This window comes from Canis lupus, chromosome 10, assembly GCF_048164855.1.
Source record: "Canis lupus baileyi chromosome 10, mCanLup2.hap1, whole genome shotgun sequence".
In the NCBI taxonomy this organism is placed as follows: Eukaryota; Metazoa; Chordata; class Mammalia; order Carnivora; family Canidae; genus Canis; species Canis lupus.
Window position 1 is genome coordinate 13,942,853 of NC_132847.1, and position 24,874 is coordinate 13,967,726.

The window sequence follows — 24,874 nt, forward strand, 5'->3', positions numbered from 1 at the left end:
CAAGTGCCCCCCTCAGGGCCCGTCACCCAGTCACCCCCGCCCCCCGTCCCCCTCCTTTTCCCCCACCCCTAGTTCATTTCCCAGAGTTAGGAGTCTCTCATGTTCTGTCTCTCCCTCTGACATTTCCCACTCATTTTTTCTCCTTTCCCCTTTATTCCCTGTCACTACTTTTTATATTCCCCAAATGAATGAGAGAGACCATATAATGTCTGTCCTTCTCTGACTGACTTACTTCACTCAGCATAATACCCTCCAGGTCCATCCACATCGAAGCAAATGATGGGTATTTGTCATTTCTAATGGCTGAGTAATATTCCATTGTATACATAAACCACATCTTCTTTATCCATTCATCTTTCGATGGACACCGAGGCTCCTTCCACAGTTTGGCTATTGTGGACATTGCTGCTATAAACATTGGGGTGCAGGTGTCCCGGCGGACAAACCAGAATGTTAAGAGCAATGAAAATTTTTCCAGAGAGTGAAAAAGTCACCAGGATAGGGGTTCCTATGGCTTCATTCACTAATTAATTTTGCAAAACTGCTGCCCATGATCCTATTATAGAGGACAGACTACTGAATGGTTATAAGGTTTTAGAAAAATCATTTATTTTTCTGATCCTTAGTCTTTTTATCTGCAAAATGATGACATTCACCTGCTTTTTGTACCTCATCATTTATTAAATAATATCACTATACCGAGATAAAGATGATGAACTGATTGGTACATGGTTGTTCAATGTCTCAGAGGCATTTGGCTTGGGGATGGTGGTTCCATTCACAGAATCTGTTGTTTGCCCAAGACCAGTGTTAACTGATCACACAGTGAATGCTCCCCTATTTGCCAATAAGTGAAATGCCAAAGTCTGTAATTTGGATGACTCCCAAAGAAGTTGTATCCCCATTTATATATACAGCTATTGCTGAAGACATTTTAGAAAGATAATTTGGTTTATATCATTGGGATAGCACTATTGTGTATTGGTTTATGTTAATTATATATTTCTTCTTAACTAAATTTTAAGCTTTGGCAGTTCGGTTTTGTGCGTATTACTGAACTTAGCAGATATTAGGAATTTTTTTTTTGATATTAGGAATTTAATAAATATTTCTTAGCCTTTAGAGCTGAAAAAGTACTTGCTGGCCATCTATTAACATTCTCACATATTTACAGATGGAAGGAAAAAGGAAATCCAGGAAATTAAGTGGTTTACCAAAGTCACAGAGTCCTGGAGAAAGAACAGAAAGACATTTCTGAAATGTCACTTCCTCCTCTTTAGAACTTAGAGAACTGCCTTTGAATAAAGTTTAAATGAGGATTAAGACTTGCATTTTAAGAGAGCACACTTTATATACTATTTTAAATATGTCTCTCCACATACATACAAATTCAAAGGTGTGTATGTTTAGTCTGTAGAAAAATTTTTTCATACTCTGGGTGCAGTTACAACTTTTTCCCACTTATTAAGACTTCAGAGATACAAACCAGTAGCTCAGTAATTGCTTTCTTGAATCTGCCTGTAATAATTACATTTAGTAAAGCTGTATCGAAAATTAGAAAGGCAGAGACTAATGGAAAACTAGATTTTTCACTGAATTAGAAAGCAAGACAATCCATATATTGACAACACTTCAAGTTGAAACAGATCAGGAAAACTGTTTTGGACTGTTTGTGCAAAGAGGCAAACCTGGGCCTGATGGGCAGTGGCATCCGCATTTTATGGAAGCAGAGAAACTCCAAGAGATCTCATGTAAATCGGCATGTTGCAAGCACAGAATCCAGGTCTGATTTAGATACAAGTCATTTGAATCTTTTAAAGCCTGGAATTTCTTGTTGGTGCTAACAAAGAAGTAAAAAATGAAGAATTGTGTTAATGAAGTGAGAACACCTTCAAATTAGAAACAGTACAAAACTCACTTGAGGGTCCTATGTATTAATCAGAAAGAAACCCAGACAGAAAAATGGTGGAAGGGCTTCATGTGGCTTGCTTCAGTGGTGCTTGGTATAGTGTTTGGACTTCATGGCCAGAAAAACTAGTTATTTTTAGTTATTAGTTGTTTTTTTTTTTTTTTTTTTTTGTTTTTTTTTTTTAGATTTTTATTTATTTGTGAGAGACAGAGAGAGAGAGGCAGAGACACAGGCAGAGGGAGAAGTGGGCTCCTTGCATGGAGCCCGATGTGAGACTCGATCCCAGGACCCCGGGATTGCGACCTGAGCCAAAGGCAGATGCTCAACCACTAAAGCCACCCAGGTACCCCTAGTTATTTTAGTTTTATTGCATTTGAGAAAGCATATTGAGGAGTTCCCAACAGGATATTAACTCAGAGTTGTTTCGATATCAGGAAAATAATTAAAACTGAGATACAGCAACGTTAATAACTAAAAAAGCAAAACAAAATTGGTACCTCTTCTTAAGCTGTCAGGTGGACAGTGTGTTTTTCAGCAGAAGCCAGGACACAGTCCCAGTAATCTCTGATGATCCAGCTCCCCTTCTGGCACCAGACTGGCCACACAGTTCAGAGCCATCAGGTCAGTGAGCCCTTACACTATGGAGGCATAAGGTTATTATAGCTTTAGAAAAATGCTTTTAAAAGGGATTGATGGGGATCCCTGGGTGGCGCAGCTGTTTGGCGCCTGCCTTTGGCACAGGGCGCGATCCTGGAGACCCGGGATCGATTCCCACGTCAGGCTCCCGGTGCATGGAGCCTGCTTCTCCCTCTGCCTGTGTCTCTGCCTCTCTCTCTCTCTCTGTGACTATCATAAATAAATAAAAAAAAAATTAAAAGGGATTGATGTGATGTGTCATGCTATCATGGATATCCTAGGTGAATCCTTTTGATTGCAGACTTTTGGGCATCAACCATCCCTTCCTGTGAATGAGTGCACGTGTTTGTTTGCTCACAACCTGTGGCAGTGAGACATGTCCCAGTAAGAGGAAACATCTAGAAATTAGAGAATTCAGGTAAATAGTCACATACAGACCATAGCATGTGCTTCCAGGCCAAGGAAGAGAAATGGGTGAGCATTCTGGGGGGGGGGGGGGGGGGGAGGGTAGCCGGAGAGATAAGAAGGCATGAGAAACGACCAGAAGGCATGCAGTGTAGTCTTTTTTGAAAACCACATTCTGACCCAGGTCAACCTGGAGCTTACATTTCATAGAGCCCTCTGATTTCAAAGCCAGAAACTGCACACAAGGTAGAGAAAGTGGTAGGGAAGGAGCAGAGTTGTCTGTTTTGAGAACTGAATTTGCTGTTTGGTAAGGGAGAAGTAGTGGAAGGCATTTCACTAACAGAAATTTCACTTCAGATCCTGAAGACCATGATTTTGAACAGTGAGATAAGCATGCATGGTTAGTTGCAAAGGAGTTAACATTTGTTTGCCCTCAGCAGTGTGTAAAGAAAGCATGGCACAGAAATGTGCACATGGCAGTCTCTTCCTTAGAGCAGACTTGGAGAAAAACACGTGTCACAGAGTGATACACAGGTGTTATATTATGTATAATATTAACATGTATGTAAAATATTAACATGTCCTAGCTGATGAACAGGATTCAGCTGAGGAATCATTTTCCTGTCTGTATAGCTAGTACGTGTCAAAGAGGGACTTGGAACCCAAAGTATCTGATTTATAACTTTTTTTTGAACATTTTCTTATTTCTCTCTTTTAAAGATTTTATTTATTTATTTGACAGAGCACAAGCGGGGGGGGGTGGAGGCTAGAGGGAGAGGGAGAAGCAGGCTCTCTGCTCAGCAGAGAGGCTGATGTGGGGCTCCATCCCAAAACCATAGGATCATGACCTGAGCCAAAGGCTGACGCTCAACTGACTGAGCCACCCAGGCACCCCCATTTTGAACATTTTCACTCAAAATTTTAGAGAATGCTATGAGATACACAGCTTCAATGGGAAAAATTGGTAGAAAAAACCCTGGAAAAGTGAAGAAGAAAAAAATATCTCTTCCTTTAAAACATTTAGGTATTTATTCCACCTTTTTTTCTTTTTTTGGTATATATGTACATATGCTGTTATGATCATGCATTTGCTTATTTTTTAAAGTACGTATTTATTTAAGTAATCCTCACACCCAGTGTGGGGCTTGAATTCACGACCCCGTGAGAGAGTCGCATGCTCCACTGACTAAGCCAGCCAGGTGCCCTGATCATGTACTCGCTTATATGCACAACAGTGTACTAATTTATATGTAACTGATGAATCACTGAACTCATGAAACGATTAATACACTATATGTTAATTAATTGAATTTAAATAAAATTTAACAAAAACAGTGTATTCTTTGTGTAGTCTGTACTTATATTTAAAAAATTTTAACAGTTAATAATACCATTTTGTGTTAATACATCTGAAACATACGAATGTGCTGTCATTTATCATCCTTCTAAATGCTAGGTTGTTGACAGTTGTTTATAACTATAAACCTACTTTTTCACTCTTATTTTTATTTTTATTATTTTTTAAAGTAACCTTTACACCCAGTAAGGAGTTTAAAACTCATGACCTCAAGATCAAGAGTCACATACTCTATCCACTGCACCAGCCAGGTGCCCCTTACTTTTTCACTTTTAAAAGCCATATTCCAGTTTCAGTTTGGTGCTGCTTTGTTGAGCAAATTATTCATATCTGTATATGTTCATATATTTGTTGAGAAATAATCTTCCTTATGCATTTTTTATTCTCTTCCTATTCTTCACATGTGTCTTTTCAGAGTAGTTTACTTTTGCAGTATAACCCATGAAAGGTTACATAATGAAACTAAGATAACTCTTCTTTCCTGCTGTTAGGAATATTTAAGTTAGGTGTACTATTTATCTCTGACAGCTCACCTGTCTCTAAAGGTTTTCATGTGTCCAGATTCCACTGCTGTCATGAGTTTTAGTCTGTAATAAGGTAACCCTAGCAGAGCCATGGTCAGGAGTAGTGGACACTTAGTGAATATTTGGTTTGTAGCAAGTGAATATTTGCCTTCCTGAATGAGACTGATGTACTAATCATGATTGGAGGTATTAGTTTCCTATCTTGTGCACCAATTTTTTTTTTTTTTTTTTTTTTGTCCAGGAAGGGACTTCATCCAAAAGTTGCCTTTAAACCTTTGTGTTGTGCCCTGTAGGAAATGCCTGGCAGGAGGTTCACAGTTGAGTTGCACTGGCTCTATGCATATGGAAATACTGTGGAGAGAGAAAAACTACTCATGTCTAGGTGACCTGGGTGATTTCAGGGTGAGTGTCTAATACAGTAAACCTTGGAGAGGTAAGGCTTGCAGAAAAGCTTTATCCTTGCTACTCTTTGGAGCAGGGTAAGAGTCTTTAAGATGTAGGCTTCATTAGGTTTAGCTCAGGCGCTTGGGAACAGTGGGAATTAAGGGTTAAGCATTTTCAGTTTCTCTGTAGAGACCACATGTGTCATATTACTAAGGGAAAATGACCCATTCCAATAATAAAAAATCTGCAAAATGATTATTTTTTTGCAAGTCAACACCTTTTCTTCAATTCATTGTTCCTTCTTTAAAGGACTCAGACAAATTAAGTGATTATGATATATCCTGTACCTAGAAGAATCTCTTTGTTTGGGGTAAAAGAAATCAATATGAGAAGCTCTTGGAATGGCCTCCCCCTCCTCTTTAGCAGCTCCTTATATATGGATTTGGAAATGCTGATTCTACATGAAGAATGAACATGCTGTTACATGCCAAGGCCCAGCCTCATTAGGCTCCAAACTTTTCCCCGAGTGTCTTTGGCACTGGTGTGTGTTCTGTAGATTTAGAAAAGATGGTGATTGGTGAAATACAGAAATTTGGTTGTACCTTTTTCATTATGCAGACTTAGTTTCTAAACCTTCACGTGCCAGTGCATTTTAAAAAGTAGGTTAACTTTAAGAAAACAAGAAATTAAAAAGAAAAAGTAAACAATAAAGCTACTACCAAGTTAAGTAATATGATACAACTTCAGAATCTGGATTTCCATCTTTTCAGAGATGCCAATTCTGATCATTTTATTCAGCATTGCAACTTTCCTGCAGCACTTCCAGTGCTTTTTCTTGGCTCTGCGCCTAGACCAGATGATCGCTTTCTGAAACACTCCAATTTAGCTATCGTTTTATATCTACTGTTATCGGTCTCCCCTGCTGGAACATATGTTTCTTGAGGACAGAGCTCTTTGTCATTTTACTTCTCTGGTAGATTTCAAACACCTTGAAATTTAAAGTTAGTGGCTTAGCACCCACTAACTCCTCAATAAATATTTGAATAAAGAAATAACATCATCATCATTGTCTTTACAGTGCAACTGTTTTTTAAAAGATTTTATTTATTTGAAGGGGAGAGATAGCAAAGGAGAGGGTGAGCGGAGAGGGAGGAGCAGGTGATGGGAGGCTCAACCCCAAGACCTCGAGATCATGACATGAACCAAAGGCAGATACTTAGCTGACTGAGCCACACAGGCAGCTCAAGTGTGACAGTTTTAAACCCGGGTTATATCCATCCAGTCAGTAAAAGACTTAATAAGTATTTTTTCATAGGAAGAATTGAAATTCTGAGCCTCGAAAGAAGGCTAAGAGTTCTACGATTTTTAAGAGCTTACTTTGTTCTTGTAGGCAGGTGTTAAAAAATGTGGATATATCCTCTCTTAACACCTGTCAGCAGAACAGAAGAAGTTTCTTTACCCTCAAAAAGACAACAGGATATCTTTTCAGGATCTTTCATTGTAGAGTTGACAAAATGGTCTGTGTTCTTTCATGGGCATAGAGCTTGTCCCTCTCTATCTGCTCTCTGTCTGTGTTTCAAAGCCAAGCAGCAGAGCTTTGAAGCTGACATGCATATCACAGATTCCCTGTGGCCAAGCAGCCTTCCCATTCTGGGGTCTAATAAATACATTCAGTTTTGAGAGAACACAGGAGAATCTTGGATCTCATATTCTTGGTACCTATAGAAATAGGGAGCCTGACTCATCATGAATGAGACCAATAATTCTCAGCTACTCAGGCTTACTTCTTATACCTTTTTTGGTTAAAAAAAAATTATCTAGGGCAGCCCAGGTGGCTCAGCGGTTTAGCGACGACTTCAGCCCAAAGTGTGATCCTGGAGACCCAGGATTGAGTCCCACATCAGGTTCCCTGCATGGAGTCTGCTTCTCCCTCTGCCTGTGTCTCTGCCTCTCTCTCTGTGTCTCTCATGAATAAACAAATAAAATCTTTTTAAAAAAATTATCTATATGTGTATATGTACATGTGTGTATGTATATCTGTAGAAAATGCTTTAAAGTTTTGATCTTTTGAATTGCATAGTTTTTTTGGTGAGAATATTTTTTAAGAAATATGCAGTGTGTCATACTAACAATAATGTTAGTATTATAATTTATGCAGATTATGGGCTAAATAGGGTTTTTTTTTTTAATGGGTTGGAATCTTTTTTTTAATATCTCTTCATTTGGGAGAGAGCAAGAGAGCATGAGCTAGGGGGAAGGGCAGAAGGAGAGGGAGAAGCAGACTCCCCACTGAGCAGGGAGCCAGATATGGGGACCTGAACCCAGGACCCTGGGATCATGACCTGACCTGAACTTACCAACTGAGCCACCCAAGTGCTTGGGTTGGAATCTTTTATACTTATTCTATGAGAAAATCCCTGCTGAGTATTATACTACTTCAACTGTGGACTTTGGAGATGCAATCCAGTGATTAATTGGGAATGCCTATATTTCCTTACATCCCAGATTCAACATTTTAGAAGAAACAATGCCAAATTGTGTTTTATCCAAAAAAGTGGTGAGTAGTGCAGGACCTGAACACCAGATCATCTGAAGGACAGATAGAGGAGTTAGAAAGGTTTAATTTGGAAAAGGAAGTCTTTCACAGTGCAGCCAAGACCTCTCATTGCTGAAATGGTAAAACCATAAACCCTATTATGATCTCAACACCTCTAAATAAACAGCTCTTCCTACATGATCAGATTCAGTCTTCTGGCTTTAAATTACATTCACACTCTGATGACTTCCAAATCTGTATCTCTGACTAAGACCCAGGCTATAAATTCATTTTTGCTTCACATCTTCACTTGGTGTCTCAAACGCATCTCCAATTTAACATGGCCAGTGCTGAGCTCCTGTTTGCTGCCATAGACTGGTTGACACCAGGTCTTCACAGTTCAGGATGGCACTACCTGGCCCCCTGACCTGGGGCCAGGTCCCCAGGCCCCAAACTTCACCATTTTATTTGATTCCTCATTTTATAAACAGACTCCACTTTGAGTTAGCAGTCTGTTCTGTTGTTTCTGCTTTCACTCACCTGTCTGTACCACTGCTCAGACCTCTTTAATTCTCCTCCCTCCTGATCGCTGCAGGCACACAAACATGTCAGACATTTGCATGGACCCCTCCTCTGTCACCTTCAAATATTCTCACTTCCTTCAGGCCTATGGGTAAGGGAATGAATAATGGACCTCCAGAAACGTCCACATCCTAGTTCCTAGACCTGTCAATCTGTCACCTTCCATGCAGAAGGGACATCATGGATGTGGTTCACGTTAAGGACCTTTAGTCACAGAGACTATTTTGGATGATCTAGCTGAGCCCAACATCATCATGTGAGTCCTTAAAGGTGGAAGAGGAAACAGAAAAGCAGATCAGAGAAGTGTGACCTGGGAAGGAGTGCCGTTGCTTGCTTTGAAGGTGGAGAAAGGGGGCCATGAGCCAAAGAATGCAGGCAGCTTCTAGAAGCTGGAGCTGTGTTCCCAGCTGACAGCCAGGAAATGGGGGCCACCCTTCTACAACTGCAAAGAAATGGGGACCACAATGCTATAAGCACAAGGAAATAGGGACAACAGTTCTATAGCCAGCAAGGAAACAAGGACCATAGTCTTAACAACCACAAGGAAATGGAAACCTTTCCTCCCAGTGAACCCTCAAAGGGAACACAGCCCCACCTGTACCTTGATTTTAGCCCCCTTGAGATTGAACCACAGAAGCCAGCCAAGCACACTGGACTCCTCACTTATACAACTGTGAGAGAAGAAATGGAGCATTGTGTTTGTATAGGAGGAAGAGAAAACTAACACAAGGTCTCTGCTCAGATAAAACTTTATCAGAAAGACTTTGCCTCACCACCCCATATAGCAGCCATACCCGCTCTTATCCAGGCCCTCTCTGTCCTCATAACCTGGATCTATTTTCCTCTGTAGCACTTACCAGCTAATGTGCTTTGCTCGTGTGATTGTCTGAGTCTTCCTTCCATTCCAATGTAAGTAAGCTTTGTTAGGGATCTTAGGATCCTTCACTGTCCTGTCTCCAGGAACTAGAACTGAGCCTGGCATGTGCTAGGTAATTATCTTTGTTGAGCCATTGAATGGAGCTCACTGGTAATCCGCTCTCCAGCCTCTTACAGAAGTGCTTCCTTCCAGGTGGGCTGCATTTCACTCGGCTCCTCCCTCCTGTCACCTGCTGCTTCAGGCCCTTTGCGCTTGGGCTACCCAGTGCCTGCCCTTCCCCTTTGCCTGCCTTTACTGTAGGTCTGTTCAGAAACATCAACTCTTGAAGGAAAGCTTCCCGGATTCCCAAGAGTAAATCCTATTTTCCCTTAATTAAGACACATAGAGAGATTTTTTAAAATAAGCATTTTATATTGAGTACAGCTCAGATAGCTTTATAGTTTGCACCAGATGTCAGAATTATATATTGTTTTGACTACTCTTTAATTTCTTTCTCTCTTTCTATTGTGTAGGTACCCCAGAGGCCAGGGTGGTGGGTTTGCTCACCACTGTTTCTATAGTTAATTGATTGTGGGCTGTGGAACCAGACTGAGTTTATAAATCAGTTCCTAGTTCTGTGTCTAAGTTAGGGGCCTCCGTATGGCTTGATTTCTTCACATTTCAAGTAGGAATAATAACAGTACCTACCTCATAGGGTCTTGTGTAGGTTAAGCCAGTTAATAAATCGAAGTGCCTTGAACACTCCATGGTGCATGAAAAGCACTCAAAAATGTTAAGAGCACCTGGCTGGCTCAGTTGGTAGAGCATGCAACTCTTAATCCTAGGGTCATGAGTTCAAGCCCCACATTGGGCATAGAGCCTACTGAAAGTAAAAATAAATAAAACAGCAACATTTAAAAAAAGATCTTAGCTACTGCTACTGTTATTAATATAGAGCATAGCAAAGTGCTTGGCATATAGAAGATGTGCAATAAAAAGGAATTACATAAATGAATTTTGTATGAACTTAATGTTTGTGTTAAAAAATGAGTAATTGTCATTTATTACATTTATTCCAGTAGAACTTTAGAAGACAGAATTAGGTTAAATTTAGATTAACTTTTTCTTTAATTATAAGAATAATGTATGTGTGTGCTAATGAAAACAATTAGATTATAGGGAAAATTAGAATAATTTGTAACTCTACGACTCAGGCATCCATTTGACTGATGACTTTTGTCATCTCTTATGCATATTTTATAGTCTGCAGCTTTGTATGGGTAAAACATTTTCTCCTGCTTTTTCAGTTAGTGCATATTATAAATGCTTTTTCACAATAATGTTGTGGGTTCTTCTCAGTAATTATTTTCTTCTAAAAAAAAGTCCAGTTTACTTGGGGCATATAATACATATAATATGAAATAGTCAGTAGGAATACATTTGCTGGGATACCTGGGTGGCTCAGTGATTGAGCATCTGCCTTAGTCTCGGGGCATGATCCCGGGGTCCTGGGATCAAGTCCCACTCTGGGCTCCCCATGGGGAGCCTGCTTCCCCCTCTGCCTATACCCCTACCTCTCTCTGTGTCTCTCATGAACAAATAAATAAATAATCTTCTTAAAAAAAGGAATACATTTCCTGAAATTTTGAGAATATGACTGCACTTTAAAAAACACAAGTGTGCATTTTAGATGATCTGTTTAAAGGGAGTGTATGGAAGACAGTGATGCCTCAAGACCCAGAAGGCTCTGGAATGGAGGCTAAATGAAGGCTAGGATGTGACGCCTTGGCCTGGAAAGGCTCACTTGTGAGCAGAAGCACTATGGTAGGTGAGCACATTCTCTGTAGTTGGTGCCTAGATTAGGGAGGATTCAAGAAGGAATTGGCCCCAGGAGAGCTGTGGAAAACAAGATGGGTTGATGGCTTGGGGCAGATCGTGGAGGATTTTGGAGGCAGGTGGAAGAGTTGCTTCTTTTTGTAGGAGTCATGAGCTTGTGATAAAGAAATGCAATTTATAGATAAGTAATTTGATAGAAGAATGATAGATTCTTGTGTTCTTATGTATATGACAAGCTATTTAAACTACAAATCTCTTCCTCAAGCAACCTGTGAGGAAGACTGTCCTCAAGTCCACATGAAGACCATGCTGTGATCCCTGCTGGATACTTTGTTACCCACTTCATAGTTAGCAATTAGCAATTAATTGTTCCATCAAAGCATATTATAAGGCACCAAGACATTTATTATGCAACAAACTAATACAGTGTGACATCATTTTATCATTCTCTTTTTATTAATGGAGATACTATGGCTCCAAGATATTTAGAGATTTGCCCAAGTTAGTAAGTAGTACAGATGAAATTTATCTCTTTTCATTCTTTTCAAAGCAGGATATAAAACAGAATAATGGAACTCATAAAGCATCTGTCTTTCAGATTGCTGAATTAACATAATATTTGATGTATTGTCACAACAGTTCAGGTAAGCCAAGAACCAGCAGTATTCACTTTTTACAGAAAGACTAAGTCAAAGTTATATTGAAACTAATGAAAGTTACATTGAAACTAATGAAAAACTATGTTAACCAGTCAACATGAATGACCAGATGTATTTGAGTGCATTTTACCCCTCACCCTTAATTGATTGGATTATTATCATATAGATACAGCTTAAGAGAAAAAGAAAAATAAAGCCTTTATAATCAAATAGTTAGAGAGCTGCAGCTAAAATTAGTACTAGGGTTTGGACTGAAAGCCTGTAGTTCTATGAATATCATTAAACTCAAGAAGAATCTTCCCTTTTTAACTAGAGAGATTAAAACTAAAATAATTAGCAGACTATGTCATTATTAGAATATCTGAAAGTATATACATAAACACAGGGAAAAATTTCCAATACTACATAAACATGTGAAAGGAAAAACAAAATGTGTCTAATACCTTCCAGAACCATAAGTTAGTTGAAAAATTACTCATTTATTTTAAGCACACAGACCCTAGTATATCTAAAGTTCTGGTTTTTGATGGCTCAATCTTGGAAAACCTTTAGTGTCCCTCCATTCTGAAATAGAAACTGAGAGTTTACCCACCGCAGTTATTACCTCCCTCTGTCATACTCAGTTCCTATTATGTAGATGATTTCAATTTCATCATTAAATATGAACATCATGACTTTATTACATTGTAACTTGAACCACTTTCCACACCAATTTTTAGCAGTATCCTTTGACTACCAGTTATAGAAGATGAAAGCAGTTTGTACCCCATTTGCTTTCCTTCTTCATTCGCCTCCTGTTTTCTGCTAGTTATGCCATTGCTTTTTATACTGACAAGAAATGTTTACAGTCTGTTCTGTAAAAAGAATTTTTTTCATGCTGTATAGATGGAGTCTAAAGACTGAGTACAATAATTGGTATTGTCAATAATATAATTATGTGTGTGTGTGTACATATACTTATGTATACATCCACTGTGAAATCAAGTGTTTGAGCTCGGAGAATGACATGTTTCTATAAATTATGAAATCTCTGCTGCTCAATGTCCACAGTAGCCAAACTGTGGAAGGAGCCTCGGTGTCCATTGAAAGATGAATGGATAAAGAAGATGTGGTTTATGTATACAATGGAATATTACTCAGCCATTAGAAACGACAAATACCCACCATTTGCTTCGACGTGGATGGAACTGGAGGGTATTATGCTGAGTGAAATAAGTCAATTGGAGAAGGATAAACATTATATGGTCTTATTCATTTGGGGAATATAAAAAATAGTGAAAGGGAATAAAGGGGAAAGGAGAAAAAATGAGTGGAAATATCAGAAAGGGAGACAGAACATGAGAGACTCCTAACTCTGGGAAACGAACTAGGGGTGGGGGAAAAGGAGGAGGGCGGGGGGTGGGGGTGACTGGGTGACGGACCCTGAGGGGGGCACTTGACAGGATGAGCACTGGGTGTTATTCTATATGTTGGCAAGTTGAACACCAATAAAAATAAATAAATTTATTTAAAAAAAAAAATCTCTGCTGCTTATTGGAGACTCTTCCGAGCATTATCCCAAATGGCCACTCTTCTCTGGACTGCACCAAATCTTGTTACATTTATTTTGCTTTATATTTGAAATTGTGTACTAGAATTATATTTGGAGTTGTATCCATTTTGTTTGGTTGGTTTTCTTGGAATTTTTAAGCAGCTTTTTTTTTCCTTCACAGAGAAAGGCAAATGTCTTGACACTATTACTAAAAGCTTATTATCTATAATTGATATTACTCGTACCAGTTTTCTTTGCATATCTCTTGGAACCCTCTGGCTTCTAACTCTAGTTTGAATATTTTTTAGGCTACAAATCTGCCATTTTAGGATTTTTCTCAACATTTTCTTTCTAGGTTAGGGCCAGTTTTTTGGCCTCTCCTTTAAATTTCATTTTTAAGAGGTAACTTCAAGGAAAATTTTATCAGAGTCTACATACTGCATAAAATACTCCTGCATATTTGAAAAGAGCACTTTACCTCTTTCTTAGTGGAAAATTTGCCTGGATGTGAAATTCTGTGTTAAAGATCATTTACTATCAAATTTTGAGGCATATGAAGCTAAACTTTTGAACCAGGTTTTCTATGGATTTCTGGAGACTTTTATTTGTCTGTGACCAAATAAGTTCAACCACACACCCCTTTTTTGTAGAAGTGAGCAACAGAGTAGCCTGTGAGGAAGCTGTGTCCATGTGACCATGAAACCCCTCCATGCTTCCTGCTGGAGATGTTCTCAGTCTCTGCGTGATAGCAGCCACTTGATAATGTTGCCCTTGTCTGTATTTACTGTCCCAGCATCATAGTCTTTGATGATGACAAAAACAATGGCTGGCCTTGTATATGACTTTTAATAGATTTTTGATATATTCTTTGTATATATTTATCATATATTTATTATTGTATATTATATATTTTATACATCAAATGTAAATTATACATTTAAAATATATTAAATATATTTGAAACTATATAAGCATAAATATATAAAATAAGTATATACAAATATAAAATACTACTTTTATATGTTTTTGAGTTCTTAGTTGCAATTCATTTCTATATCTTCAGTGGTTTTTTTGTAAGAAGTATGTGGGGAGTTGGGGTGCCTGGGTGGCTTAGTTGGTTAAGAAGCCAACTGTTGGTTTTCAGCTCAGATGATACCAGAGTCCTGGGATCTAGCCTCCTGTCTGGCTCCCTGCTCAACAGGGAGTCTGCTCAAAGATTCTCCCTCTACTTGGCTCCTCTCCCTGCCCATATGCATGAGCGCACATGCATGCACTCTCAAATAAATAAATTAAAATCTTAAAAAAAAAAAAAAGTCCACGAGGAATCTTTGTTTTCTGAATTTACCCACAGCTGAGATGGCCTTTTTTTGCCTTCACATGTGAGTAATGATTTGGATGATTATGAAATAATACTCTAATAAAACTTTGCAGATACTGTTCCATTTTTTGTAGGAGAGGCATTTAGTGTGGCAGAGAAAAAGTTTGGAATCATCCTCATCTCTGTTGCTGCTTTTTTCATCTGTATTTTGCCAGTGGTTGGTTTTTTTTTTTTTTCATTATTGTAATGAAAAAAGATTCCAGAATAGGTAGATGTTTTATTTTTCCCTCTAATTTGGTAAACACTTTTGATTTTCCTAGCTTAGGAAACTTAGATTTCTTTTGTCTTTGATATTTGCCCTTACTCTAATTTTGTTTCTCTTATTAATTTTTGTTCTTTCATCAAAGATTTTTCTTATTTTGGGGAGTCCTTTTGGTGTTATGAATTTTCTTTGCAAAGAAGCATCATTTAAAAAAAAAACATATTTTTATTCATGCCCGACTCTTATAGAGCTAGTCTATAATGGCAAGTACGTATAGAACTGTTCTTTTTCCTTAAGTAGTGGTTTATATGAAACAGTCTTTTTCTTAAAAATATTTTAAAATTTATGATAGTTACATGTTTTCTAAGGCATGAAGAAAGGTATTAGTTTCTCTGCAGCCAAATATAATAAAATTAATAATATCTGTTTGTCAGTGTAGCATCTTGGATTAGAGAAAATATGATTAAAGGCTCAGAATAAGAACAAATTAAATTTTTACACTAGTTTTATTGAACTGTGTACCTAGTCATTGAATATCATAGTAATTTATAATTGGAGAATTTCTTACCATCTTTCCCTCCTTAAAAAAGCATCATGTGAATTCATACCTGATAAAAGCCTGATCTCCAACGGGCACACAATAAGTGGCTTTTTTAGAGGTATAACTTTTTATGTTAAATAAGTGAAATAATATTTAAGTGAAATAATATTTAAGTGAAATAATAACCTTTTAAATTTTATTTTTTCTTTCTTGTATTCCTACTCAAGAAAGAGAATATTTCAAGCCCAGAGTTGATTCCAAGCCAAGCCTAGTGTTAATATTTGGGGCATGTTGAGCAACTATTAAAACGTATATAAGAAAAACCATATTTGGGATCCATGGGTGGCGCAGCGGTTTAGCGCCTGTCTTTGGCCCAGGGCGCGATCCTGGAGACCCGGGATCGAATCCCACGTCGGGCTCCCGGTGCATGGAGCCTGCTTCTCCCTCTGCCTGTGTCTCTGCCTCTCTCTCTCTCTCTGTGACTATCATAAATAAATTAAAAAAAAAATTAAAAAAAAAACATATTTGAAGCTGGTAGTTATCCTTTGTGTGTATCTCATGTTCTCAGCATAATAATTTTGTGACCTAAACCACTTGGAACACGGGATATTCAGCTTTATTTGTATATAGAATTCTCATCTACACTTGGAAGACATTTAAATTATTTATTAGATATTTTTGGCCTGTTAGAGGAAAAACTGTTTCTGCTTTGAATTGAAAGTGAATAACTTTGTAAAATACAAGCTTCTGAAGTCAAGAGGAATATGGGTTAAGTCCTTCTTTAGTTTATTTTATTTCTTAAAAATACATTCCTGGAAAATTGGGTGTAAACCCAAATTTTGGAATATTTTATCATGGACTTCCAGTTTAATTGCAGAGATACTATCATAAAGGAAAAAAAATGACCCTAACATGTAATCAAAACCACACTTAGGAATGGAAATCTTGTCTTTAACATATCTATTTTTCTTTTCAACTTAAATTCTAATGACTTAATAGTGTTCCCAGGACTGTGGCTAGAATTTAATCACATGAATAATATAATTTGTGGTTTTTTTTTTTTTTTTTTAAGCAAACCTAAATGGAAACCTTAATGTGTTTTTTTTAGTTATAGGAAGCCGTCCTTGCTTTATACAGAGGGGTTACTGGAAATCTATGAGGACAAGATTAGAGGGCTAGACAGGGAGGTGGGGCTTCTGTGTGATTTTATGTGAAATAGTTGAAATGAAAACCTATGCCACTATATGCACTGGTTAAAATACATCCAGTTAATTCTCATTTTACTCACCAGCTTGCCAAAGTGACTAATAGCCAGTGCAGTTTAGGATAGGCATACATTCCATATCCTGTTAGCATACATTCCATATCCTGTGTAACTTTGTAGATTTGAGATGGGGGTGTAAATTTGGCAAAAGTTTTGGTAGTTTATCCTGTGTGTATACATATTTATGTAGGTACATGCACAGAAACAAGGATTATGTAGACATCTTCTTATAAATAAAATACAAAAACATATACAGTTGGCCATTGAACAGCATGGGTTTAAACTGTGGGTCCACTTATATGTGGATTTTTTTCAATAAATACAGTATAGTACTGTAAGCATATTTGTTCTTTATGATTTTTTGATGTGTTCTTTAGATGACTTTATTGTAAGAATACAGTATTTAATACATATAACATACAAAATAGCATTAATCAATTGTTTTTGTTATCAGGAAGGCTTCCAGTCAACAGTAGGCTATTGGTAGTTAGGTTTTTGGGAATCAAAAATTATACATGTTTTTTTATTGTGTGTGTGTGTGTGGATGTCCATAACCCTTGTGTTGTTCATGGGTCAGTTATGTAAACATACATATATATATACATATACATATATAAACATACATGTATATATATGCATACAAAAATAGTACAGTGACTTGATATCTACCTTAGGGTCCTAATTAAATAAAGTATGGTAACAATTATACATAGAAGTGCTAGGTAGCCATGAAAGAATTAGGCATTTGAAAATGTGCTAAGGAAGGATGTTCAACATGTACTAAATAAATAAAATAAGGTAAGAAAATTAGTAGACGAAATGAAGTAGTAGAATATGTAATGTGGCTCCAGTTGTGTAAGAAAGTAAAACAACTTCTGTATACATATGTACATACAGAGTTTGTGTGTGTGGGAACAATTTGTGAAAGGATATTTAAGATTCCCTCTTGAGTTGTCAAGGACTTACACAAGCCTCTTATGTAAGAAATGTATACTTTTAAATTTACAGTGTTTGGGCTTTTCGAAACTTTTTTCCCTAAGTACATATTATAATTATTATTATTTTTAGCAAAAACATACAAGCTAACATTTGGAACCACAGTATAAGGAGATTGAGAGAGCAGTGTGGGCACAGATCCTGACAAAAGGAGGTAATATAAAAAAGTATCCTTCTCCTCTACAGAGTTACATACTTTTTATATAGATCAGTGGTCTGGTTCCATAAAGGAGCACAGTCTCCAAATAGTTGAGGGTAAAGACTTCATGACATCATGAGCGTTTTCCTGGCCAAGTGTCTTATGCTCCTGGGCAACCCCATCTAGAGGACAGAACCACCAGGGGAGAAGGACTGGAAAGTGGTGTGCTTACTCCAGAACACCCCCCCCCCCCCAAGAAATGAGGCTATATAAAGAACGTAGCTTATTAGGAATCAGTATCATGCAGTGACTACAAGGGCAGATACAGGAACCAAGTTACTGGGTTCAAAATGCAGCTCTACTATGGGCAAGCCAATTAATTCTTGCCTCACTTTTCTGACCTGTAAAATGAGGATAATGGTACCTATTTCATTTGGGGTGGTGAGAATTAAATGAGTGATTATTATGAGTAAAGAGCTTGGAGCAGTGCCTGCACATAATAAGTGCTAGAAAAATCCTTGCTATCACTCTTGTTATTATTTGACTGGGGAAAAGTAATCATTAATTTAAAAATAATGATTAAAAATTTGGCCTTAAATTATACATTTTATTTTACATATGCTACTTTATAAAGAATATATTGCTATGATGTGTAAAACCTAAGTGCAGTATATATGCATTGAATCTCTCTTATATGCTTGGTTATTTATGGAAATATTTTTTAAATGTGGTGTCCAACTTACCTTTATTTCTTTTCTACTTAATGTCTCTTTTTTCCCTGGCTGCTTTTCAGATTTTCTCTTTCTTACTGGTTTTAAAGAATTTGGATATGATTTGCCATGCATTTTTGGCTTTTGCTTTTTTCCCGTGTTTCTTGTATTTGGATCCATTGATTTTCTTAATCTGTGGGTAATAGTTTCCATCAAATTTGGAAACATTTTGGTCATGATTTCTTTAAATATATTTGTCTTTTCTGCCAGCCCTAGTCTCCTGTCTCTTGTCTCCTGTGGGGACTCCAATTATACATACATTCTACTGTTTCAAGTTGTCCTGTAATTTACTGATGCTCTGTTTAGCTATTTTTTAGTTTTTGTTCCTGTCTCTCATTTGGGACAGTTTCTGTTGCTGAGTCTTTAAGTTCACTTACTTTTCTTATGCAATGTCTAATATGTTTTAAATTCTGTCCAGTGTATTTTTTTAAAAATCATAGATGTTGTTGACTTCATCAGTGGAATACAGACTTGCTATGTATCTTTTTATTTTATTTTTAAAATTTTTTAAAATTTATTTATGATAGTCACAGAAAGAGAGAGAGAGAGAGAGAGAGAGGCAGTGACATAGGTAGAGGGAGAAGCAGGCTCCATGCACTGGGAGCCCGATGTGGGATTTGATCCCGGGTCTCCAGGATCGCGCCCTGAGCCAAAGGCAGGCGCCAAACCTCTGCGCCACCCAGGGATCCCACTATGTATCTTTTTAGTATCTCCCATAGTCATGGTCATGATACACTGTCCTATGGATTCTTAAATATAAGAAATTGCCTTATAATAATGATTTTAATGCTTTTTTTCTACTAATTTTATCATCTGTGTCATTTCTGGATCAGTTTCTGTCATAGGTTTTTCTCTTTTTTTTTTTTTTTTTTGGTTTTTCTTATTATTTTGAGTTCTATTTTCCTGCTTCTTTTTGATTAGATGCCAGACTCTGAATTTTATCTTTTAGGTACTAGATATTTTTATATTCCTAAAAATATTCTTGAGCTTTGTCCTGGCATGTGGTTAAGTTACTTGGAAACAGTTTGCATTCTTTGGGTCTCGTTTTAAGCTTTTTTATGTTGGACTAAAAGACCCTTTAGTCTGCAGTTAATTTTGACCCACTACTGAGACAAGACCTTTCTAAGAACTCTAATATCTCGTGAATGATGAAGTTTTCTACCCTGGCTTTTGGGAAGAGACTGTGTATGCCCAGCTGTCTGTGAGCTCTGAGCATGGGTTCTCTCTTATGTCTTCTTGTCCTTGAGTAAGTTTCCCCCAAACTCGTGTGTTGACAAGGGTTCAGCTGAATGGTGGAAGGAGCTCTCTCTGTGCGGCTCACTCTTGTCCAGGACCCTGTTTTCTCATAACTGGCTTCCTCTCAGTTGCCCTCAGGAATCTGATAGGGGTAACATCGGGCTCAGCTTTGTTTCTTTTGTCTCTCACTGTTCCACATTTCCTCATGGCTGATGTCCTGAGAGCCATCTTTCCCACCTATTTTGAGTTGTTTCCAGGGGGAGGGTAAGCCTGCTCCCCGTTATGCTATGTTGACCAGATGTGGAAATCATTCTGTCCTAGGCTTTAATTAAAAAATATTTTTTTAAAAAATTTTATTTATGTATTTGTGAGAGACACAAAGAGAGAAGCAGAGACATAGGCAGAGGGAGAAGCAGGCTCCCTACGGAGAGCCTGATGTAGGACTCCATCCCCGGACTCCAGGATCATGCCCAGAGCCATGCTCAACCAATGAGCCATCCTGGTGTCCCCCTCAAAATTTTTTTAAACAGAATTTTTTTTTTTTAAAAAAAAGGCCTTGTCCATTCACTCACAGTCTAAAATTCCAGAGATAGCCACATTCAACTTTTTCTTGGTATTTGTCTCTGGATGTTGCACCTTTCTCTGCTGCTCTGCCCAGGGAGACCTTCTCTGACACCCTGCTGTCTGAAACAACACCCTCATTCAGCTTTGTGTTGTTACCCTGCTGCCTAATTCTCCACAGGACTTTTGATTTCCTGACTTCACCATATTCATTCATGTGTTTATAGTCCGCCTCCCTCACCAGATAGAATATATGCACTTGGAAGCCTGAGCTCTTGCCCCTTTTGTTCACTGCTGAATCCCCAGACCCTAGAGCATCTCCTAGGTACATTGTAGTCACTCAGTAAATATCTGCTAAATAAATAATTAAATGACTGAATGCCAGATACTGTACTACATGCTTTCCCAGGAATTCCTAACTTAGAGGTGGCTAATAGCTACTAGGAGTTTGCCAAGAGAACAGGAAAAAGGTTTTCCAGGCAGCAGGGACAACATGTATCAGGAATTATTTAAAAAAAAAAAAGAAAGAAAGAAAGAAAGAAAGAGAGAGAAAGAAAGAAAGAAAGAAAGAAAGAAAGAAAGAAAGAAAGAAAGAAAGAAAGAAAGAAAGAAAGAAGAAAAAGAAAAGAAAGAAGAAAGAAAGAAAGAAAAACAGCTGTGGAATTCAGGAAAATAAGGTTTATTAAATTGATTCCGTTTCTTGCCTCACATTGTCCTAGAAATTCTAATTAACCAACTTCCTTTACAAGATATTTTCCCAGAACTTAAAAGAAGTCTGAATAAGATTAGGTAATATTGTACATTTTTAAAATGGCACCATAATAAAAATATTAGCATGAAAATGTACCACGCAGGGGGTGTGTGTGCGTGTGTGCGTGTGTGCGTATAACCCTCCGACCTTGCCACTCCCTTGAATTGAGTGACTGAAAAGTAGCTTTGGAACTTAGGAATGGAGCCATCTGGTCGATAGAAGGAATGACATTCCATGAGGCAGCCGCCGTGTAATGTATCTTATCCCTGGCCTTCGACAGGATGACCCAGTAGGTTGAGCCTTTCTGAGTCTTCTACTTTCTCCTTCCACGGATTCTGCAGGAAACATGCCAATTAAAGTGGTGGGTTTTATGATGAAGCCTCATGTAACTGGACTCAGAGCATAACTTCATTTCTTTCCTGCAGTTCAGCAGATGGAAAGTACTTCTACTGCTCCCACATTGTCCTGATTTAACTCTGAGGCCTGACACGACAAAGGACTCTGTATTCTATTAACCAAGCTCGTGTGTTGAAGCTGAGCTGCTTTTGTTTGTGTTTCTCAGGGTGTTTTCCTCATCCTATTCCTGGCAGTGTCTTTGAAGAAGAATTTTCTTTGGTGAATTAGTAAACAATATTTTTCTAAAAAATAGTATACATATATCTGAGACTTTGAAGCATATGGGTATGTTTTTAGAAGAGAGTATTTTCACTGGTTAGCCAAAGAAAAGTATTTTTGGAGAGGTTTCTTGAAAAATTGAATGTTAATATAAGGTATTGATTAAATTGGTAAATATTTACTATTTGCTTTAAGAAAAGCATGTTTCTTTTTCTTTTTTTTTTTTTTTTTTTTTGAAAAGCATGTTTCTTAAGCTGAGTCATACAATAGAAGATTTTCTGATTCAAAGAAGTGCAAATCTACAAATACATTTTGTGCTTGATGATATAATTTTGTCTTTTCAAAAAAGTCATATTATATATGAGGTAGAAATGTAGAGCCATAGGGGGTCTGTTTTCATAATGGTGGTACGTGACCTTGTTTTTTGTGTGTTAACTTCCGTTTTCTTTAAAGTTAGCATGCTTTTAATTCTTTTTAGAGTCCTGTGACCTCAACTCTAGTTTTTTTCCAGAAGGGCAACTGAAAAAAGAAATTAGGCTTACTAATTAATTGAACAATATTCCATCATCTTAATTACGTCCTCATCTTGCTCAGCAAAACAAGAGTCAAAGACAAACTCTTGAAAATAACCGATCACCTTCTCTTCCATTCTTGCCGAGCATCCTTCCCCTACCCGACCTTAGCATTGTGTTTTCAGGAGAATTTCACAATATTTCTCATCCCTGGCTCCCAGTCTTGACCCACTGACCTAAGAATCAAGAAAATGTCATGTTAGTGCCTACTAATTAGTGCACCCAGAGAGCCTTTTCTTCTGGCCTTTCAACCTTCTGGAGGTGAGAGCACAAGCTGTCACTGGCATCATGCAGGGAAAATGAGCCTTTACTACATTTTCCCTGTTTTGCAAACAGCAGAACAGGCCCAGCTGAGCCTATAGATGAATATGCAGGTTAGGAAGAAATTAACCTAAAATGCACTGCTGTTTGCCTGATTGTCTTAGAGATGACACAGCACAGCCGTCGTCATAATACCCATAATGGAATGCTGGGGCCTGCCATTCCTACCAGACGCTCGCTGTTGTCAAAACGCTTTATTTCGATACCATCATACTCATTTGGTGAAATAATTCTAAGGGAAGAATGTGCTCTGATTAGAAAGTTAAGGAGCATGTGAATGCATTTAAGTTTCTGTTGTTTTTCGACACGTTAAAGGGATCCTTCAGTTTGTACTCACTAAAGCATTTGGCTTGAGTGCTCATTAATCAGTGCTGTTGGACGAGGGTCTCCTGAGCCTTCCGGGTTTTGGGGAATCAGCTACTGTAATTAAAGGGATGAAATATATCATGGTCACAAACTTACCACATCAGACCATTGAGGGTTTTGAACTGGTGGAATTAATCTTTTTAATTTTTTCTCCTTAGGTGTTTAAGATAGAAGTGCTAATGAATGGAAGAAAACATTTTGTTGAAAAAAGATACAGCGAATTTCATGCCTTGCACAAAAAGGTAACTTTTTTTTTTCCTTTTTTCCTCATATGGTAGATGCTGTAAGGTTAAGATGGTTTCCTAAGAGCGCAAATAGTTCTTGGAACAGTGTGATTTCTTCTATCATGATTTCAGTTTTCTTTTAAAATAAATTATTCAGTCCCTTAAAGGTGTGCTTTCTGGGTAGGCGGATTTTCTATTAAGATCTTTTACATAAATAGATGTGAGGTGATAAGCTGTTTGCAAGGTACTGCCCTGAGTGTTAGAGATTCACAGAAAATTAGACTCAGACCTTATTCTCTCCACGAAACAGACTTAACATGCTTTACAGAAAGGAAAGAAAGAAGCAGATAAAGATTTTCCAAGGAGAAATTTAGTAAAATCAACTTACACTTACATGTTCCTAGAAAAGATAACATACATGGCACCTGTATTCAAGGATTCTTTGGCAAACCTTTCAAAGGAGAACATGTACAATTCTTTTTGAATTGAATTGATCTCTACAAGATGGCTGTTCAAGTTCTTGGATTTATTTCATTAAAAGATTTAGATAAAAGAAATAAGAATACAGAAGAAATAGCTGAGTTGGGAGAGAAATAGTCAAGAATAGAAGAGTGAATATTTTTTATTTTCTACCAAAATTTAATGTTTTGTGGGTTAGAAATTACTACTGGGGTGCTGACATTACCTTAATCACTAGACAGAGCTTGTGAATACATATACGAGTATATGTGTATATACTCATATGCATGAATATATATATTTTATACACACACACACACATACACACACACATGAAAGTGTGCCCTAATTCATTTTCTTCACTTCTGTTCTTTTATTAGGTAAGAAGTTAGATGGGAAGATACTAAGTAAATATGTTAAGAAAGATAGTCTATTCGGGGATCCCTGGGTGGCTCAGCGGTTTAGTGCCTGCCTTCAGCCCAGGGCGTGATCCTGGAGTCCTGGGATCATGTCCCGCGTCAGGCTCCCTGCATGGAGCCTGCTTCTCTCTCTGCCTGTCTCTCTCTCTCTCTCTCTCTCTCTCTGTGTCTATCATGAATAAATAAATAAAATTTTAAAGAAAGAAAGATAATCTATTCCTTTAATTTCGTTAAAGACCTCTTAAATTTTCTGGGAACTGACAGCACATAGATGACATGATGGGGTGCTTACTCTGTATTAAAAATTCTTTAGTAGTTTTTTAAAAATTAAATTTCACCACTTTTTTTTTTAGTCAGAAGAATGGAATACTAAGTATAAACTTTAACAGGATATTATTGAGAAATTAGTGCAACTCATCCCCTCTGTATACTTTTCTCTTATGAAGGGATAATTTATATACATGTCATTCTTCAGTTAAAATTTTGTTAAATCCAGATTTGCTTCCAAGGGAAACAATGCACGTGGATGTGGACATAGACCAGATGTTGCTGTTAGCCTTTACAAAAGCTCCTACCAGGGGGTCTCAAAGAGGAACAAACCTGGAGTCTCTGACTCCATGCCTTCTCTGTTTTTGTCTGTTTGTGTTGCAGTGAAGCCGATTCTAGGGAGATTTCTTCAGGGTACTTCATGAAATAAATTCTTACACTAATGTTAAAACCAGAGCTCCACCCCCTGCTCAGCCTCTCAAGAGCAGAGTACAGACTAGGGGGCTTGTCACATGCCGGCTGTCTTCCTAACCTCCCAGCTCACCATGACCTCCACACAACCTAGCTGTCCTCACCAG

The 24,874-nt window shown here is 37.7% G+C and overlaps 1 protein-coding gene across 3 annotated transcripts in view; it reads left to right on the forward strand.

The window, feature by feature from the left end:
* The window catches only part of SNX24 (sorting nexin 24), a 160,596-nt gene that overhangs the window by 62,668 nt on the left and 73,054 nt on the right, over nt 1-24,874 (forward strand). For 2 of the 3 annotated variants that reach the window (XM_072840769.1, XM_072840770.1), the window contains exon 2: nt 23,086-23,169. In XM_072840769.1, the coding sequence (XP_072696870.1) occupies nt 23,086-23,169 (84 nt within the window). Of the gene's footprint in view, nt 1-5,158; nt 5,234-23,085; nt 23,170-24,874 lie in introns of those variants that run through there. The other variant, XM_072840768.1, reaches the window with a different exon arrangement.